The following is a 17,664-nucleotide window of genomic DNA, read 5'->3' on the forward strand; positions in this document are numbered from 1 at the left end:
GTAAGTGCAATCTCAGTATATGTGTGTATGTCAGCAGTAAGTTCAGTCTCAGTATATATGTGTATGTCAGCAGTAAGTTCATTCTCAGTATATGTGTGTATGTCAGGAGTAAGTTCAATCTCAGTATAAGTGTGTATGTCAGCACTAAGTTCAGTCTCAGTATATATGTGTATGTCAGCAGTAAGTTCAATCTCAGTATACGTGTGTATGTCAGGAGTAAGTTCAGTCTCAGTATATGTGTGTATGACAGCAGTAAATTCAATCTCAGTATATGTGTGTATGTCAGCAGTAAGTTCATTCTCAGTATATGTGTGTATGTCAGTAGTAAGTTCAATCTCAGTATATGTGTGTATGTCAGCAGTAAGTTCAATCTCAGTATACGTGTGTATGTCAGGAGTAAGTTCAGTCTCAGTATATGTGTGTATGACAGCAGTAAATTCAATCTCAGTATACGTGTGTATGTCAGGAGTAAGTTCAATCTCAGTATATGTGTGTATGTCAGGAGTAAGTTCAATCGCAGTATATGTGTGTATGTCAGCAGTAAATTCAATCTCAGTATATGTGTGTATGTCAGCAGTAAGTTCAATCTCAGTATATATGTGTATGTCAGGAGTAAGTTCAATCTCAGTATATGTGTGTATGTCAGCAGTAAGTTCAGTCTCAGTATATGTGTGAATGTCAGCAGTAAGTTCAATCGCAGTGTATGTGTGTATGACAACAGTAAGTTCAATCTCAGTATATGTGTGTATGTCAGCAGTAAATTCAATCTCAGTATAAGTGTGTATGTCAGCAGTAAGTGCAATCTCAGTATATGTGTGTATGTCAGCAGTAAGTTCAGTCTCAGTATATATGTGTATGTCAGCAGTAAGTTCATTCTCAGTATATGTGTGTATGTCAGGAGTAAGTTCAATCTCAGTATAAGTGTGTATGTCAGCACTAAGTTCAGTCTCAGTATATATGTGTATGTCAGCAGTAAGTTCAATCTCAGTATACGTGTGTATGTCAGGAGTAAGTTCAGTCTCAGTATATGTGTGTATGACAGCAGTAAATTCAATCTCAGTATATGTGTGTATGTCAGCAGTAAGTTCATTCTCAGTATATGTGTGTATGTCAGTAGTAAGTTCAATCTCAGTATATGTGTGTATGTCAGCAGTAAGTTCAATCTCAGTATACGTGTGTATGTCAGGAGTAAGTTCAGTCTCAGTATATGTGTGTATGACAGCAGTAAATTCAATCTCAGTATACGTGTGTATGTCAGGAGTAAGTTCAATCTCAGTATATGTGTGTATGTCAGGAGTAAGTTCAATCGCAGTATATGTGTGTATGTCAGCAGTAAATTCAATCTCAGTATATGTGTGTATGTCAGCAGTAAGTTCAATCTCAGTATATGTGTGTATGTCAGGAGTAAGTTCAATCTCAGTATATGTGTGTATGTCAGCAGTAAGTTCAATCTCAGTATATGTGTGTATGTCAGCAGTAAGTTCAATCTCAGTATACGTGTGTATGTCAGGAGTAAGTTCATTCTCAGTATACCTGTGTATGACAGCAGTAAATTCAATCTCAGTATATGTGTGTATGTCAGCAGTAAGTTCAATCTCAGTATATGTGTGTATGTCAGTAGTAAGTTCAATCTCAGTATATGTGTGTATGTCAGCAGTAAGTTCAATCTCAGTATACGTGTGTATGTCAGGAGTAAGTTCATTCTCAGTATACGTGTGTATGACAGCAGTAAATTCAATCTCAGTATATGTGTGTATGTCAGCAGTAAGTTCAATCTCAGTATATGTGTGTATGTCAGGAGTAAGTTCAATCGCAGTATATGTGTGTATGACAACAGTAAGTTCAATCTCAGTATATGTGTGTATGTCAGCAGTAAATTCAATCTCAGTATATGTGTGTATGTCAGCAGTAAGTGCAATCTCAGTATATGTGTGTATGTCAGCAGTAAGTTCAGTCTCAGTATATATGTGTATGTCAGCAGTAAGTTCAATCTCAGTATATGTGTGTATGTCAGGAGTAAGTTCAATCTCAGTATATGTGTGTATGTCAGCAGTAAGTTCAATCTCAGTATATGTGTGTATGTCAGGAGTAAGTTCGATCTCAGTATATGTGTGTATGTCAGGAGTAAGTTCAATCTCAGTGAATGTGTGTATGTCAGGAGTAAGTTCGATCTCAGTATATGTGTGTATGTCAGGAGTAAGTTCAATCTCAGTATATATGTGTATGTCAGCAGTAAGTTCAATCTCAGTATATGTGTGTATGTCAGGAGTAAGTTCGATCTCAGTATATGTGTGTATGTCAGGAGTAAGTTCAATCTCAGTGAATGTGTGTATGTCAGCAGTAAGTTCAATCTCAGTATATGTGTGTATGTCAGCAGTAAGTTCAATCTCAGTATATGTGTGTATGTCAGCAGTAAGTTCAATCTCAGTATATGTGTGTATGTCAGCAGTAAGTTCAATCTCAGTATAGGATTATTTGCTCATAATACTTACGCTATAAATGAGCTAGTCATGGATGCACTCAGTGTAGTCATGGATACTACACCAGAAATTGCGAGAAATGTACCCACGAGGACATTGGTCACTAACGGGTTCCGTTCTGATAATTCCTGCATGATAAACACATCAGTTTACTATTAAAAAGACAACCACGAAAAAAAACAATTTGGGAATGAAGATTTTCTGTTCTGATCAGCCACTAACAATATTTTTTGTGGATCAATGCTAACAGTAGTCAAATTAGAAATTATCGAAACGTGTGATTAGTTTAAACATTAACAATAACAGTACTTTTAATTATATTTTCACATACAACACATAATTCACAGTGCTCCCACCGATCAATGCATTTGGAGTATAACATAGAACATATATAAGTGGTAACAGCAACCTAGAGCAAATGCCACCTACTTAGGTGCACAGATTAATACGGCCTACATAGGTGCACAGAATTTAACAGTTAATACGGCCTACTTAGATGCACAGATTTTAAAAGTTAATACGGCCTACTTAGGTACACAGATTATAACAGTTAATATGGCCTACCTAGGTGCACAGATTTTAACAGTTAATACGGCCTCCTTAGGTGCACAGATTTCAACAATTAATACGGCCTACACAGGTGCACAGAATTTAACAGGTAAAACGACCTACTTAGGTGCACAGATTTTAACAATTAATACGGCCTACATAGGTGCACAGATTTTAACAGTTAATACGGCCTAATTAGGTGCACAGATTTTAACAGTTAATACGGCCTACATAGGTGCACAGAATTTAACAGTTAATACGGCCTACTTAGATGCACAGATTTTAACAGTAAATACGGCCTACTTAGGTGCACAGATTTTAAAAGTTACTACGGCCTACTTAGGTACACAGATTATAACAGTTAATATGGCCTACCTAGGTGCACAGATTTTAACAGTTAATACGGCCTCCTTAGGTGCACAGATTTCAACAATTAATACGGCCTACACAGGTGCACAGAATTTAACAGGTAAAACGACCTACTTAGGTGCACAGATTTTAACAATTAATACGGCCTACATAGGTGCACAGATTTTAACAGTTAATACGACCTAATTAGGTGCACAGATTTTAACAGTTAATACGGCCTACTTAGGTGCAAGGTTTTAACTGTTCATACGACCTAATTAGGTGCACGGATTTTAACAGTTAATACGGCCTACTTAGGTGCACAGATTTTAAAAGTTAATACAGCCTACCTAGGTGCACAGATTTTAACAGTCAGTACGGCCTATTTAGGTGCACAGATTTTAACAGTTAATACGGCCTACATAGGTGCACAGATTTTAACAGTTAATACGGCCTAATTAGGTGCACAGATTTTAAAAGTTAATACGGCCTACTTAGGTGCACAGATTTTAACAGTTAATACGGCCTACCTAGGTGCACAGATTTTAACAGTTAATACGGCCTACTTAGGTGCACAGATTTTAACAATTAATACGGTCTACTTAGGTGCACAGATTTTAATAGTCAGTACGGCCTACCTAGGTGCACAGATTTTAACAATTAATACGGCCTACTTAGGTGCAAGGTTTTAACTGTTCATACGACCTATTTAGGTGCACGGATTTTAACAGTTAATACTGCCTACTTAGGTGCACAGATTGTAAAAGTTAATACAGCCTACCTAGGTGCACGGATTTTAACAGTCAGTACGGCCTACTTAGGTGCACAGATTTTAAAAGTTAATACAGCCTACCTAGGTGCACAGATTTTAACAGTCAGTATGGCCTACTTAGGTGCACAGATTTTAACAGTTAATACGGCCTACATAGGTGCACAGATTTTAACAGTTAATACGGCCTAATTAGGTGCACAGATTTTAAAAGTTAATACGGCCTACTTAGGTGCACAGATTTTAACAGTTAATACGGCCTACCTAGGTGCACAGATTTTAACAGTCAGTACGGCCTATTTAGGTGCACAGATTTTAACCGTTAATACGGCCTACTTAGGTGCACAGATTTTAACAATTAATACGGCCTACTTAGGTGCACAGATTTTAACAATTAATACGGCCTACTTAGGTGCACAGATTTTAATAGTCAGTACGGCCTACCTAGGTGCACAGATTTTAACAGTTAATACGGCCTACCTAGGTGCACACATTTTAACAGTCAGTACAGCCTATTCAGGTGCACAGATTTTAACAGTTAATACGGCCTACCTAAACTAGGTGCACAGATTTTAACAGTCAGTACGGCCTACTTAGGTGCACAGATTTCAACAATTAATACGGCCTACACAGGTGCACAGAATTTAACAGGTAAAACGACATACTTAGGTGCACAGATTTTAACAATTAATACGGCCTACATAGGTGCACAGATTTTAACAGTTAATACGGCCTAATTAGGTGCACAGATTTTAACAGTTAATACGGCCTACATAGGTGCACAGATTTTAACAGTTAATACGGCCTACTTAGGTGCAAGGTTTTAACTGTTCATACGACCTATTTAGGTGCACGGATTTTAACAGTTAATACTGCCTACTTAGGTGCACAGATTGTAAAAGTTAATACAGCCTACCTAGGTGCACAGATTTTAACAGTCAGTACGGCCTACTTAGGTGCACAGATTTTAACAGTTAATACGGCCTACATAGGTGCACAGATTTTAACAGTTAATACGGCCTAATTAGGTGCACAGATTTTAAAAGTTAATACGGCCTACTTAGGTGCACAGATTTTAACAGTTAATACGGCCTACCTAGGTGCACAGATTTTAACAGTCAGTACGGCCTACTTAGGTGCACAGATTTTAACAGTTAATTCGGCCTACTTAAGTGCATATATTTTAAGAGTTAATACGGCCTACTTAGGTGCACAAATTTTAACAGTAAATACGGCCTACTTAAGTACATATTTTTCAACAGTTAATACGACCTACTTAAGTGCACAGATTTTAACAGTTAATACGGCCTACTTAGGTGCACAGATTTTAACTACTATCCACTTCAATAAAAGATAATGATTAATATATGCACATATATATAACGGTTGCATAATTATAATAACAAATAATAATATTAAATCATCCAAATGAACTTAGTGAGGCCTCCCGTGTGCTGAGAGTATTGAAGGTAAATAAATCAGAAATAATGTACATTTAACAAATATTGCAATAATATGCTAGAGTTGAGTCGCTATGTACTCCCAAATGGCAAAAGACCTCAGTACTAAATTTACTTACGTCATAGTTGTAATCATCTACGAGTGACATTCGAAACACACTGAACATAGTCTCGAAAATAGTGTCATAGCCCTCTACACCATGACCGCTAAAAAGCATGACAAATGAACACACTAAAATAAATCATAATGTATAAGTTAAGTAAAATGAAATCTGTGTAGAGATGCATTCACTGTGAAAAAACGAAAGCCTTTTGAACAACCGGAAAGTCATGTGTCATTTCCACATTGAATGAAATTATTAAATACATTTTCTTATATCTTTATAACGCTATAATATGTTGATGTTCCTTCTATTTATATTACAATCATTAATTAATATTATTTGTCGACCATTTACATATCCAGTATACATGACTAACGCTAATGGGACAATCTACAGTGTTGAAGACTTACCATATGGAATGTAGAACACGATGTAAAGAAAACTAAATGTCGCTACGTCACCTAACACGTTGTACGAAGCTCTGAGGAAAGGCTCTGATATGTAAAAAAATAATAAGAGAAAATACAATATGTGTTTAGATTACGTATTTTTATCCAGCCTATACTGTAGCCCCATGAGTATGTACCCATGACCTGCGTTACTTAGCCAATGATGTAGTGCAAACAGAATGCATGCTCGCCTCTAACTATAATTCTATATGTACCCATTTTTTGTCTGCCAATATTTTCAGTGTGTATCCATGGCAAGGGTGCCTCTACCTATGATTCACTATGTAACAGTAGTGAGGATGCCTCCACCTGTGATTCCATCAGTGCCTATGGCGTTGGTCCTCTACGCATGAGTGTGAACTCGTGACGTGGGTGCAATGATTTGGTGTTTACTTACGGCGTGGCATGGGTACCTCTACCTAGAATTCGGTGTGTTGTCATGAATTTGTTTTTGCGTATCTGTTAACCGACTTAATTAGCTGATTATTAGCTGAATTGCTGTGTTATGTCTGTCATCCTTCAGGCCTATTTGAAGTTTTGGACGAAACTTGGCTCAGTGATTTGGAACTAATTACCAGATAACCGCCGCTATTCTGACTAAGATTCTGACAGTTGGTATTCCATAGTTATTAATGTAGTGAACGATTAATCAAAAGATATGACGTATTCAGTACTTAACGTGATTGGCTTTATTTATTGAAGGTTACGCCCTAGAGTCTTTTTACTGTTTTGTAATTGGTTAGAGTTTTGAAAATGAATAAAGAGAGTTTTGAGTTGGTCTTGGCAAGTACTCCACGAGAGACGCAGTCGAGAGTCCAGTCCTGGAGAGACTTGGGGCGAGTGTTGACACAGTCTAAAAGAGTCTTGGGCCAGCCTTGCGATAGTCTTGGGGACTTTTCCCCAGGGCGCTGTGTCTTATAGAGTGCTCGATTGACCGACTAAGACGAGAGCTGAAACGTATTTCGTTGTGTGTGCCTTATTTGACTGTAAAGTATAAGTGACTTTCCCGATCCCGTACCTCAAGGGGACGCGATAGAGAGACGAGACGAGTTTCCCCCTGACACGTGTAGAGAACCCGAGAGTAGAAAGAATTTCCCCCTGATAGTGTATCCATGGTATGGGTGCCTCTACCTAGGATTCGGTGTGTATCCATGGTATGGGTACCTCTACCTAGGATTCAGTATGTATCCATGGTATGGGTGCCTCTACCTAGGATTCAGTGTGTATCCATGGTATGGGTGCCTCTACCTAGGATTCAGTATGTATCCATGGTATGGGTGCCTCTACCTAGGATTCAGTGTGTATCCATGGTATGGGTGCCTCTACCTAGGATTCAGTGTGTATCCATGGTATGGGTGCCTCTACCTAGGATTCAGTATGTATCCATGGTATGGGTGCCTCTACCTAGGATTCAGTGTGTATCCATGGTATGGGTGCCTCTACCTAGGATTCAGTGTGTATCCATGGTATGGGTGCCTCCACCTAGGATTCAGTGTGTATCCATGGTATGGGTGCCTCTACCTAGGATTCAGTGTGTATCCATGGTATGGGTGCCTCTACCTAGGATTCAGTGTGTATCCATGGTATGGGTGCCTCTACCTAGGATTCAGTATGTATCCATGGTATGGTGCCTCTACCTAGGATTCAGTATGTATCCATGGTATGGGTGCCTCTACTTAGGATTCAGTGTGTATCCATGGTATGGGTGCCTCTACCTAGGATTCAGTGTGTATCCATGGTATGGGTGTCTCTACCTAGGATTCAGTATGTATCCATGGTATGGGTGCCTCTACCTAGGATTCAGTGTGTATCCATGGTATGGGTGCCTCTACCTAGGATTCAGTGTGTATCCATGGTATGGGTGCCTCTACCTAGGATTCAGTGTGTATCCATTGTATGGGTACCTCTACCTAGGATTCAGTGTGTATCCATGGTATGGGTACCTCTACCTAGGATTCAGTGTGTATCCATGGTATGGGTACCTCTACCTAGGATTCAGTGTGTATCCATGGTATGGGTACCTCTACCTAGGATTCAGTGTGTATCCATGGTATGGGTACCTCTACCTAGGATTCAGTGTGTATCCATGGTATGGGTACCTCTACCTAGGATTCAGTGTGTATCCATGGTATGGGTACCTCTACCTAGGATTCAGTGTGTATCCATGGTATGGGTACCTCTACCTAGGATTCAGTGTGTATCCATGGTATGGGTACCTCTACCTAGGATTCAGTGTGTATCCATGGTATGGGTGCCTCTACCTAGGATTCAGTGTGTATCCATGGTATGGTATAGTGGTCTCATATTAATTTGATGATATAACAACCTCGATTAGAATATCTGTTTATCTGATTGCGAGCTCTCGGTGTCGAACATATATTTTAATCGAGGTTGTTATATCATCAATTATATTTTAAATGACAAAAACTTAGTTATTTGTTTTATATGAGAACAGCCTCTTTCTGAAATATAGTACATTGTTATAAATAATATGCGTATCTATATCGACCTTCACACTAAAGTTATCAGTTTCATACAAAGTTAGTTGGGTTATACAAGCTGTGATTACGGATAAACCATGAGAAGTTCCTCTAAAATTCAACATATACTTTACTCACCTAATGGAATGTATGCCCTTGCGGGTTTGAAAATTTTACCCCATGCAACTGGTATGGCAAATACAAACGCGCCCGCATATATCTCTGACACTAACGTATTTTCGCAAACATCGCTCGATGACACAGTAGCCACACTCGCTACATGTAAGAGGAAAACAGCTGCTAAGAGGATGTAAACTGACACGTCATAAAGTTTCCTGTCATAGAAAAATTGAGATCGACAGATATTAAAATTGCGAATGTAATTGCATAGTTTATAATTAAACAAGTATTGTACTATAAAAACAAAAACACAGCGGATTACCTGCATCGTTTTTTCAGTGTTTCTGTTACATAATTATTCGAATTTTATGTTAAAAGTTTCAAAATTACCAGTTAAGAAATTGACAGTGGCATTGATATATATTGCTGGGATTGATGTTGAAAACCTCAAATTAGTTGTGAACAAAATCAAATGTTACCACTGTGCATCGCGATGCGCCTCCATGGGTACGTTTTCAATATCCGATATTTCTTCTTCCATTCGTTTTTTTTCGTGTTGCCATTGTGGGTGACAGTACTTATCTATATATTTATTTATCATATTTATTTTGCCTTTTTGCCATCTCTAAAGCAAATAAAGCAAAATATTATATTTGAGTAGAACGTATGGGCAATGTTGGCGATTGATTTAAAAAAAGTTCTTCGCATACTTGCCTTGAAATTTTTAAATGCTTCAGCATGTTTGTATTTATGGTGATTCACATCAAGTACAGCAAGGAATATGGTGTGTACAACAGTTAAAACCTGAAAACGGAATTACGCTAAGAATGGAGTAACATGATACTATACTTCAACAAATCAACAGGATATTACTGCGGAGGTGAAGACTAGAAATCACAACAATATATCAACATTTATAGACATCAACAGGATTAAAAAATATCTAAGAACACGAAAAAAATGACCGACAAACGAATAACAAGTATATTACGACGCCTTTAAGTTTCATAGATTACACTTTGGAGGTTCTACGTGTACGTTGAACTTGTCCCGGTAGTGCAATGTATACCAAAGGTTATTTATATTCTGTAATATACGCATCACTGAATGTTAATCAAATAGCCGTACATTGTACACGTAGTTGTGTTCGGCAACAATTTAACCATTTTTTTTTATGTCACTTCCTTTATTTCGTTTTACTTTCAAAATTAATAACTTTTCTATTTGACATAATTGATATACTTATAAACAATACGATTTGCTCACAGACAGTTGGCGCACAAGTGATAATAAATTGAAATAAATGCTAAATTAATGCAATGGTTAATGATTAAACATATATATATATATATATATATATAGTATACATACCCACAGACCAATACGCCAAATGTCATCTGGAAAATTATAGCATGCACGCACATCGGACTCTATCATAACTAACACTGACCATAACAATGCGAATATAACATGCATTGTACCATAAAACACTTCGTAATATATCCTGTAAAATAACCGTTAGTCTAGATTGGTGTGTTTACAATTGAATGATTTACGCTTTCTTTTTGTAATTACATTTGCAAATATTATAGATTAAATTCACATTTGTTTATAATAGACATCACGTTTACCTCTCAGGCTTCTTTCGCACAAGTTTCTTGAGATAAGGGTCGTCGATGATTTCTAACTCTTCAAGTTTGTCAATGTTCAAAAATCGGGTATGTTTGATTTTATGAGTATCTAAGCGACGAAGTTGATCTAACGCGCTTTCAGCCTATGAATAAAAACGTGTCATGATAATTTTTGTTTAAAATTGAGTTGAGTTCAGTATCGTATGTGGCCGTTAACTTGTAAAATGTAAACCAGGTTGGACACAGTACACAGAATCTCGAAATTAGAAAGGAGGGTGGGTGTCCATCACCCGCAAAAAAAAGAATTAGATGGAGCACACACACATGTGTATAAGCACGCATTGATTTAATGATGCGGAGTTAATAAATAATTATAATATTATTACAGAATAAAAGAGTTAAATGTATTTGATCACACTAATAAAATAATAAAAACAACTTAAGAGCATTCGTACCAATTCAGGTTTCTTATTCTGGAGGAATATCTTAATACAAGAAGTGGCATTCTCATCCATGACATCTACTTTTGCACCATTTGCCAGTAAACACATACAAGCTTCATCTGAAGGGAAGCATACGCATATTAATTAGCTAAACGTATACAATGCTTGTGAAATAAAATGTTTGTTTCCACGGAATACGAACACGCGCTGCGTAGCGACGACTACCACTCTTTAAAATTAAACGGTGGTTGAACAAATTCAGTTCACTTGTCACATATACTCAAAAGTTGCACACAGTTCGTTTGTTATGATATATTTTCAAAGTAAAATCCAGTATTATAATAAGTTTATTTTATTCTTTTTTATTTGTTTTCATTCGTGATATTTTCCTGATTTATTGATTTACCCTATACATTATTTTGCACTGTTTATACCATTAGTTCATTAATTTATACCATTAGTTCTGTTTTTAGAATGAAAAACATTCCCATTCCAAATTGGCAAATCTACTGTCCATAACGTAAATAACACTCCTGCAACGTGGATTAATCACATGATTTCAATGAGGATTGGGGAGGGGGGAAATTCATTGCAATGCAGTTTCAAGTTTGAACCCTGATATCTAGAGAAGCAAATTACATATACATAAATCATAAATATAGCTCATTTATTTACTTATATTGAACAGTATTGTAATAACAAATTCGAAAACAACGACTAACAACAGTCGACAAAATAATCCTAAAGAACAAAACAAAACAACTGACAAATACACTACAAAAAGGGTCAAATCTTTAAAAAAAAATATGAGCCTTGTGGTACATATCAGGTGGTAGTGGTTATCAAACACAAAATTCTGCTCAACATATGGTACCCTTCATGTATCATACAACAATTATACCTAAAGATACTTTCAAAAAAGTCTTGATATTAAAGTATATATATATATATATATATATATATATATATATATATATATGTGTGTGTGTGTATGTCTCACCCCATTTCATGTGAGTTGTACCTGAATTATTTATTTTACCTACGTGTATAAATAAAAGTACTTCTCTATACTATAATAAACCGCACTTGAGTGATAAAACAAGGTTAAATCGCGGTGGTCATCGCGCAGCGCGTGTTCGAATTTCATCTAAATAAATAATGTATTTTACACGCGTTGTATACGTCGCTATGAGTCCCATATCGAACAGGACGCGGCACCACGACTGCCGCCCTTTAAGTCAATGGTCGCTTGCCATAGTAATTTTGTGTATGTTGGAATATTTGGCCTCAATTGAACATTAACCCATACAAATTAAGTGCTTGTTTAGACATACCATTTTCAGCAATGGCTGCTAAGATTAATGGTGTTCTTCCTTTAGCGTCTTGGACATTTACATCAGCGCCAAAATGAATGAGAATTTTCATGGCTTCAACAGAATTATTCGCTGCTGCAATAGCTAATGGGGTGTGTCGATGTATGTAAGTCTTCGGTTCTTTATCCTTTGCTACTGCGTCTGTTGGTGAAATATTTGACTGTTAGGCAAGTTATTCATACTATCTAGAATTACAACATTCTGGTCTCAAGATTTATATGTTTTCGATTCGATGACTTTATATCATGTGCTTGTAATTCATTGGGCAGTGTAAGACCCAGAAATTACATATTACATTTGTACTAGAGAAATATCAAAATATTTACAATTACCATCAGGAATTAGGAATGTAGTAACGCATATTTATGTTAATTGAATTTAATAGTAATTTGAGAATTTGCCAAATCCTGAATCTTAAAACTATTTTGTGATTGCCTTGTGGTCCTTGTGGCAATCATTCTAACATTGAATAATAATAATAATAATAATTACAGACACATATACCTTGGTTGTGATTCAACAGAAATTTAATCATGTCTTCGTGATTCACAGCTGCAGCCACATGGAGTGGTGTTCTTCCATACATGTCGGCAGCATTTGCTTTTGCGCCTCTCCGTATCATAAACAATGCGACATCAACGGGCCAACATCTCGCCACCTGTAAAATGGTGTGAATGATTTCATGTTGTGAATACTTCCGTATCTTCCTTCGGTTTGTTCTCCCTTCTGTCTATACGTCTGTCTGTGTGTCTGTCCGCCCGAGCATCCGTTCCTTTATATGTTGCATTATTGATTTAAAATATACGTACCTCATGAAGTGCAGTCTGGTCATCCTCATCAATGCAGTTGATATCAGCCCCATCGATGTCCAATAACCCGTTAATATATACCAACGAAATACTATCATGTTTATTTTCGGATTTTGATAATGCAGAGAAATAACGCATAAAAGATTCATTAGCTTCCCTTTTCTTGCCATCCGTGGGCTTGTATCCTTTCAAAAAACCGTCCTTGCATAATTCTGTAACAGTAAAAATTATGAAAAAAAAACGCCCTCGCCCTGGAATGTGCGGGATACGAGAGTATTTGTAATGGATGCTGCGGTGTAGCCATATTTTGACGGACAATGTGGAAATAAAGCATGGCCACAGAGCATCTTAAGAAACGTCAGTACTCTGGAACTGAGAGTCCAATATACTTAAGGATATGAATCCAAGTAAACTAAATTCCTAAATCATACTATACTTCCTAACAAGGAATATTTATAATAGAGTGTTATTCATAACTTTGTCGAAACATGTAATAGAACGTTTGAAGTGAAATCATATATGGAACCGTATTTTTCAATGAAGTACGTTTTAATTGTACGACTTTAAACATACTCGTGTTGTATCTTAAAGCGGGGAGTCGTCACCTGCGCATGCGTCAGTTGGCCATGGCGTTTCATTGTTTACACACAAGCGACTACCCGTGAGCCTTTGCGTTTTTAGCATGTGTTGTTATCGTCGCTTGGGACTCAATTCCCACGCGTGCGCAGGTGAAGAACCTCCCACTTTAAGGATGTAAATATATGAAAATACAATGTACAATTTGTTGTTGTTTTATGAGCTTAACATGTCATTTTCTCGTGCTATACTCACTGTGTTTATTTGCGTCAAATTTCCATCGTTGTGTTCTTATACCCTGTAATGACACGTTGCTACCAGTTTTGTTCATTTTTGGCTCCAGTATATTTCATTACACTGAGTTATATACAAGATGAATATGAAAATAAATTACAAATGACATGAATCAGTAATTGCGATCTGGTCCTGTAATTTTAGCTATAGGCCCTTACTTTCATTACATAACGTCCTCGATCACATACATTTAATAGCCAACTTATGTAAAATAAAAAATAAAAAAATTAAATTTAAAAGAAATGGCAAAATGTGCAAAAGTTTAATTCTCAACCAAATTATTTGACATAAAGTGGTAAATTCTTGGCTTCCATGCCCATATAGCATTCAAACTGTTTAAATTTGTTCTGGTTTAAGGTGTATAGATGCAGGTTTGTGGGCACTTGGGAATAATTTTTAATTTGCTTTGCATTGTCCAGACAGTCTGCTATAGACTGTTAAAATGACACAGTATTGTGAATAGTGGAACATGCTCAAAAATCGATTTTAAAATATAGTATATATTACTGCCCGAATATGGGCGTTTGTGCCCGAGCGCAGGTGACCATTTGCCCAACGTTAGGAGGGCAAATGATCTCTTTGCGCGAGGGCACTAACGCCCATATTCGGGCTGTAAAATTTGTATTACATGCCTTTAATAACATCGAGGGTTTATATCTTAATGTTTACAGGTAATTCTTATTGGTAAAAAGGTACATTTTTCATAAGCAGTAACAAAGTTTTGCATGTAATCGCGTTAATCGATAAGTTTGACACTGCGGATGAATATGTTTACACATCCTGTTAACCGGTTTCCTTGACAACCTGCAGACGATAATGGCTGCAGCAGATGAAATGGATATTATGCAGTGGTTGCAGTCGATAGGACAGGGTCAACTTGATGAAATTCTTGGACCAGCACCAGAAAATGAAGTACCAGACGAAGTGGACGGTTTTATAAAAGCACACCAGAAGCAAAGTACCGAAAAACCACCGAACGTGATGTCTGTCGCTGTCATACCGAGTGGCTAGCCCTGAGCACAATCCTGTAGGTTGGCCTGAATTCTCCTTCCCAGAGATCCTTGCGGTTAGATCACCGAAAGTATCTGCCACCACACACCGCCATTTTGTGGTGAAACACCACAAGACTTTTACTACGCGTGTCATTTGCGTATTTTTGTTATTAGAGGGCTCTTGTGTTGATTTATTCTTACTGGAAAACAAGTTTTAAAATATTTTATCTATAGCTGATAACGATTTTTCCGTAAATGTACTGTCAAGGGAGAAATAGTTATAATTTACAAAAGAAAATAATTTCATCGCGGAATAACGGTTACTAAGGTGTTACTCGGTTCATCAAACTGACCGTACTGTGGATTGCCAGGCGAAGAAATATAAACAAATGAAAGCACTTCGTAGTATTGACAACTAAATCGTGCTACTGCCACACCGTTTGTGCTATGGAAAGTAAAACATTAGCTTCTCAATTTAAAACTAGCCAGAATCTACAAACGACGCGTACACTTTCGTCAGGTTCGAAAATCGAACACCTGCCTGGCAATGTTTCGTTGGGCGTCTTTGTAAGTAGTTCCACTGTGACGCATCGACCAATCAACGACGAGCATAATATCGCGTGGTGGCAGAGATATATTCGTGGAATAGAACTCTGCCTGGGAGATTGGTTGGCCTCCTTACGCTGATCCAGGGGGGATTGGCACGAGAGGGCGCCATCCGATCTGAATGGAACGTTTCGACGTCAGTCGTCCGTAGCCCACCGTCAAAGCAACAACGTCCCGTTTACGAACAGATGAAATAATTTCAGCAATTTCTTTATAGAATAATCCTCAACAAAACTTAGAAACATTTCATAGACAAATACAGGCTCCAAATTTATGTCTATTGCAAAACAATTCAATCGACAACCAGTTTGTCGCCACAATTTCTTGCTGAAGCCCGAGTTCTACGCGTGATTTTATTGCGTTCAAAACTGTTCCATTTCAAACTGCGCATGCACACACACTGTGGTTTCTCGAAATGCATACTAATTAGGTGACTTGTCACAGATAAAAGTCACCGAAAACATTTTGAGCAATAGTACTAGAGTGAAATATAAACGTGCCTCTGCATTCTCCATTAATTTCGAAACTTGCTATGATTATGGTAAAGAGAAAACCTGTGCTTACTTTCAACAGTTAGCTGGAGTCCGATCGAAAACGTGTCTCAAAAAATACCTTTACATCATTTTTCCGTTAATTTTTTTCAGCTCGTAACGATAGAATTAGTCATTTTAGAACTAACATGTATGCTATCGGAAAGCATTTTGGAACAATTTTCCTCAGGCTGAAAAGACTAGTTTTTCATTGCTCATGAATATTATTTTATGCAAATAAGACGATTATTTCAACCAATCGTGTCATGCAACCCCCCCCCCCCGCGCTGATCATTCGGCCCCCACAGTCCTGAGAAGTCACATAGACCGAGGATTCGACACCGCCTACAAATTTATGGCGGATAACCGTTCTGCAGTTTTCATGATTGTAACCAGCTAAAACATCTATTGACCGATCTATCGACCATAAATACCTTTTTTGTGGCCGAAAAATGAACCTACAGTACCGGAACGTTGGCGAAAGCTAGTTTTACGCAACGAAACAAGATGGCGGCGTATATTTTCGGTTGACGTTGGAAAATGTCGATTTGTGGGAAATGTAATTTCGCTCCCAGTTAAGGTATTTAGAATAGTTAGACGTGTCGACTGCTTATTTTTTAACTGCAAAGCTGAATGTCTCCGAAAATAAATCGCCCGATACATTCCTTCAAATAGTGTCGAATTCCCGGTCTATGCGACTTCTCAGGCTGTGGGGCCGAATGATCAGCGGAAGGAGGCCAACCTACAGGACTGTACTCAGGGCTAACCGAGTGGCTAACTCAGAATACCAGAAAATTGCGGCGCCCCCGGTCGAAAAAGACGTGCCACCGGTCGAGTTGAATGAGCTTCTGGGCAAATTTTTCATCAGCATAATGAAGAAGGACTGAGACGAGTATGAGCCAGCTTCTCTCGCCAGCATGAAGTGCGCAGTTTGGAGCGCTATCACCCACGCATGTTAAATCACGCAAATTCAATCGCATACGGGTTATTGACACTAGCTTCGAATCTAGCCAGGAAGCTCATGTATCCGATGTGAGTTGTTTTTACATGTATTGTTGTAAAATTGGATTTGTGTGTTGTTGCAAACTTGTATTAAAATATTGAATATTAACCTCACCATGATTGTCCATTTTATTTTTTATAAATTGTCTTCAAGCAAACGAAAGTAGTTCCGGGAATTTCTTTGGCCATTAGACCTCTCTTCCGCTATTGACGACGGTCCGTGCATGTCTCACTGGACCGCAAAAATCCCTGGATGTTCCCATTCTAAAGTGTGTGTTTTGTCATGAATTAGTTTACGCGTATCTGTTGACCGACTTAATTAGCTGATTATTAGCGAATTGCTGTGTTATGTCTGTCATCGTTTTGGCCTATTTGAAGTTTTGGACGGAATTCGACTCAGTGATTTGGAACTAATTACGAGATAACCGTCGCTATTCTGACTACGAATTCTGACAGTTGGTATCCATAGTTATTAATGTAGTGAACGATTAATTAAAAGATATGACGTATTCTGTACTTAGTGTGATTGGCTTTATGATTGAAGGTTACGCCCTGGAGTCTTTTTACTGTTTTGTAATTGGTTAGAGTTTTGAAAATGAATAAAGAGAGTTTTGAGTTGGTCTTGGCAAGTACTCTACGATAGACGCAG

The 17,664-nt window shown here is 37.6% G+C and overlaps 1 protein-coding gene and 3 long non-coding RNA genes across 4 annotated transcripts; all 4 read right to left on the reverse strand.

Annotated features, from left to right (window-relative positions):
- Positions 1-2,492: 2,492 nt before the first annotated feature.
- LOC146734464 (uncharacterized) lies at positions 2,493-5,833 on the reverse strand. The gene is made up of 2 exons (XR_014931516.1): positions 5,726-5,833; positions 2,493-2,608 (listed from the first exon to the last, which is right to left on the reverse strand). It is a non-coding gene; the product is annotated as an uncharacterized LOC146734464 (long non-coding RNA).
- A 3,401-nt stretch (positions 5,834-9,234) lies between these two features.
- Positions 9,235-11,350, reverse strand: LOC146734465 (uncharacterized). Its single transcript, XM_085507464.1, has 6 exons — positions 11,344-11,350; positions 10,846-10,952; positions 10,391-10,533; positions 10,131-10,263; positions 9,474-9,563; positions 9,235-9,384 (listed from the first exon to the last, which is right to left on the reverse strand). Exons 1-6 carry the CDS (start codon positions 11,348-11,350, stop codon positions 9,235-9,237), a joined length of 630 nt encoding a protein of 209 aa, XP_085363590.1.
- A 135-nt stretch (positions 11,351-11,485) lies between these two features.
- On the reverse strand, positions 11,486-12,247 carry LOC144359868 (uncharacterized). Its single transcript, XR_013422091.2, has 2 exons — positions 12,168-12,247; positions 11,486-11,625 (listed from the first exon to the last, which is right to left on the reverse strand). It is a non-coding gene; the product is annotated as an uncharacterized LOC144359868 (long non-coding RNA).
- A 926-nt stretch (positions 12,248-13,173) lies between these two features.
- On the reverse strand, positions 13,174-13,936 carry LOC144359869 (uncharacterized). Its single transcript, XR_013422092.2, has 2 exons — positions 13,847-13,936; positions 13,174-13,227 (listed from the first exon to the last, which is right to left on the reverse strand). It is a non-coding gene; the product is annotated as an uncharacterized LOC144359869 (long non-coding RNA).
- Positions 13,937-17,664: the final 3,728 nt, after the last annotated feature.

Source organism: Saccoglossus kowalevskii, chromosome 14 (genome assembly GCF_978046115.1).
Source record: "Saccoglossus kowalevskii chromosome 14, keSacKowa6.1, whole genome shotgun sequence".
In the NCBI taxonomy this organism is placed as follows: Eukaryota; Metazoa; Hemichordata; class Enteropneusta; family Harrimaniidae; genus Saccoglossus; species Saccoglossus kowalevskii.

Excerpts from the sequence above, each read along its gene's own strand:
- LOC146734465 (XM_085507464.1), bottom strand. Across the intron at positions 10,534-10,845 it reads AGAATAAGAAACCTGAATTG|GCTGAAAGCGCGTTAGATCA; the intron begins GTACGAATGCTC and ends TTTTATTCATAG. Across the intron at positions 9,385-9,473 it reads AAGCATTTAAAAATTTCAAG|AGATGGCAAAAAGGCAAAAT; the intron begins GCAAGTATGCGA and ends TATTTGCTTTAG.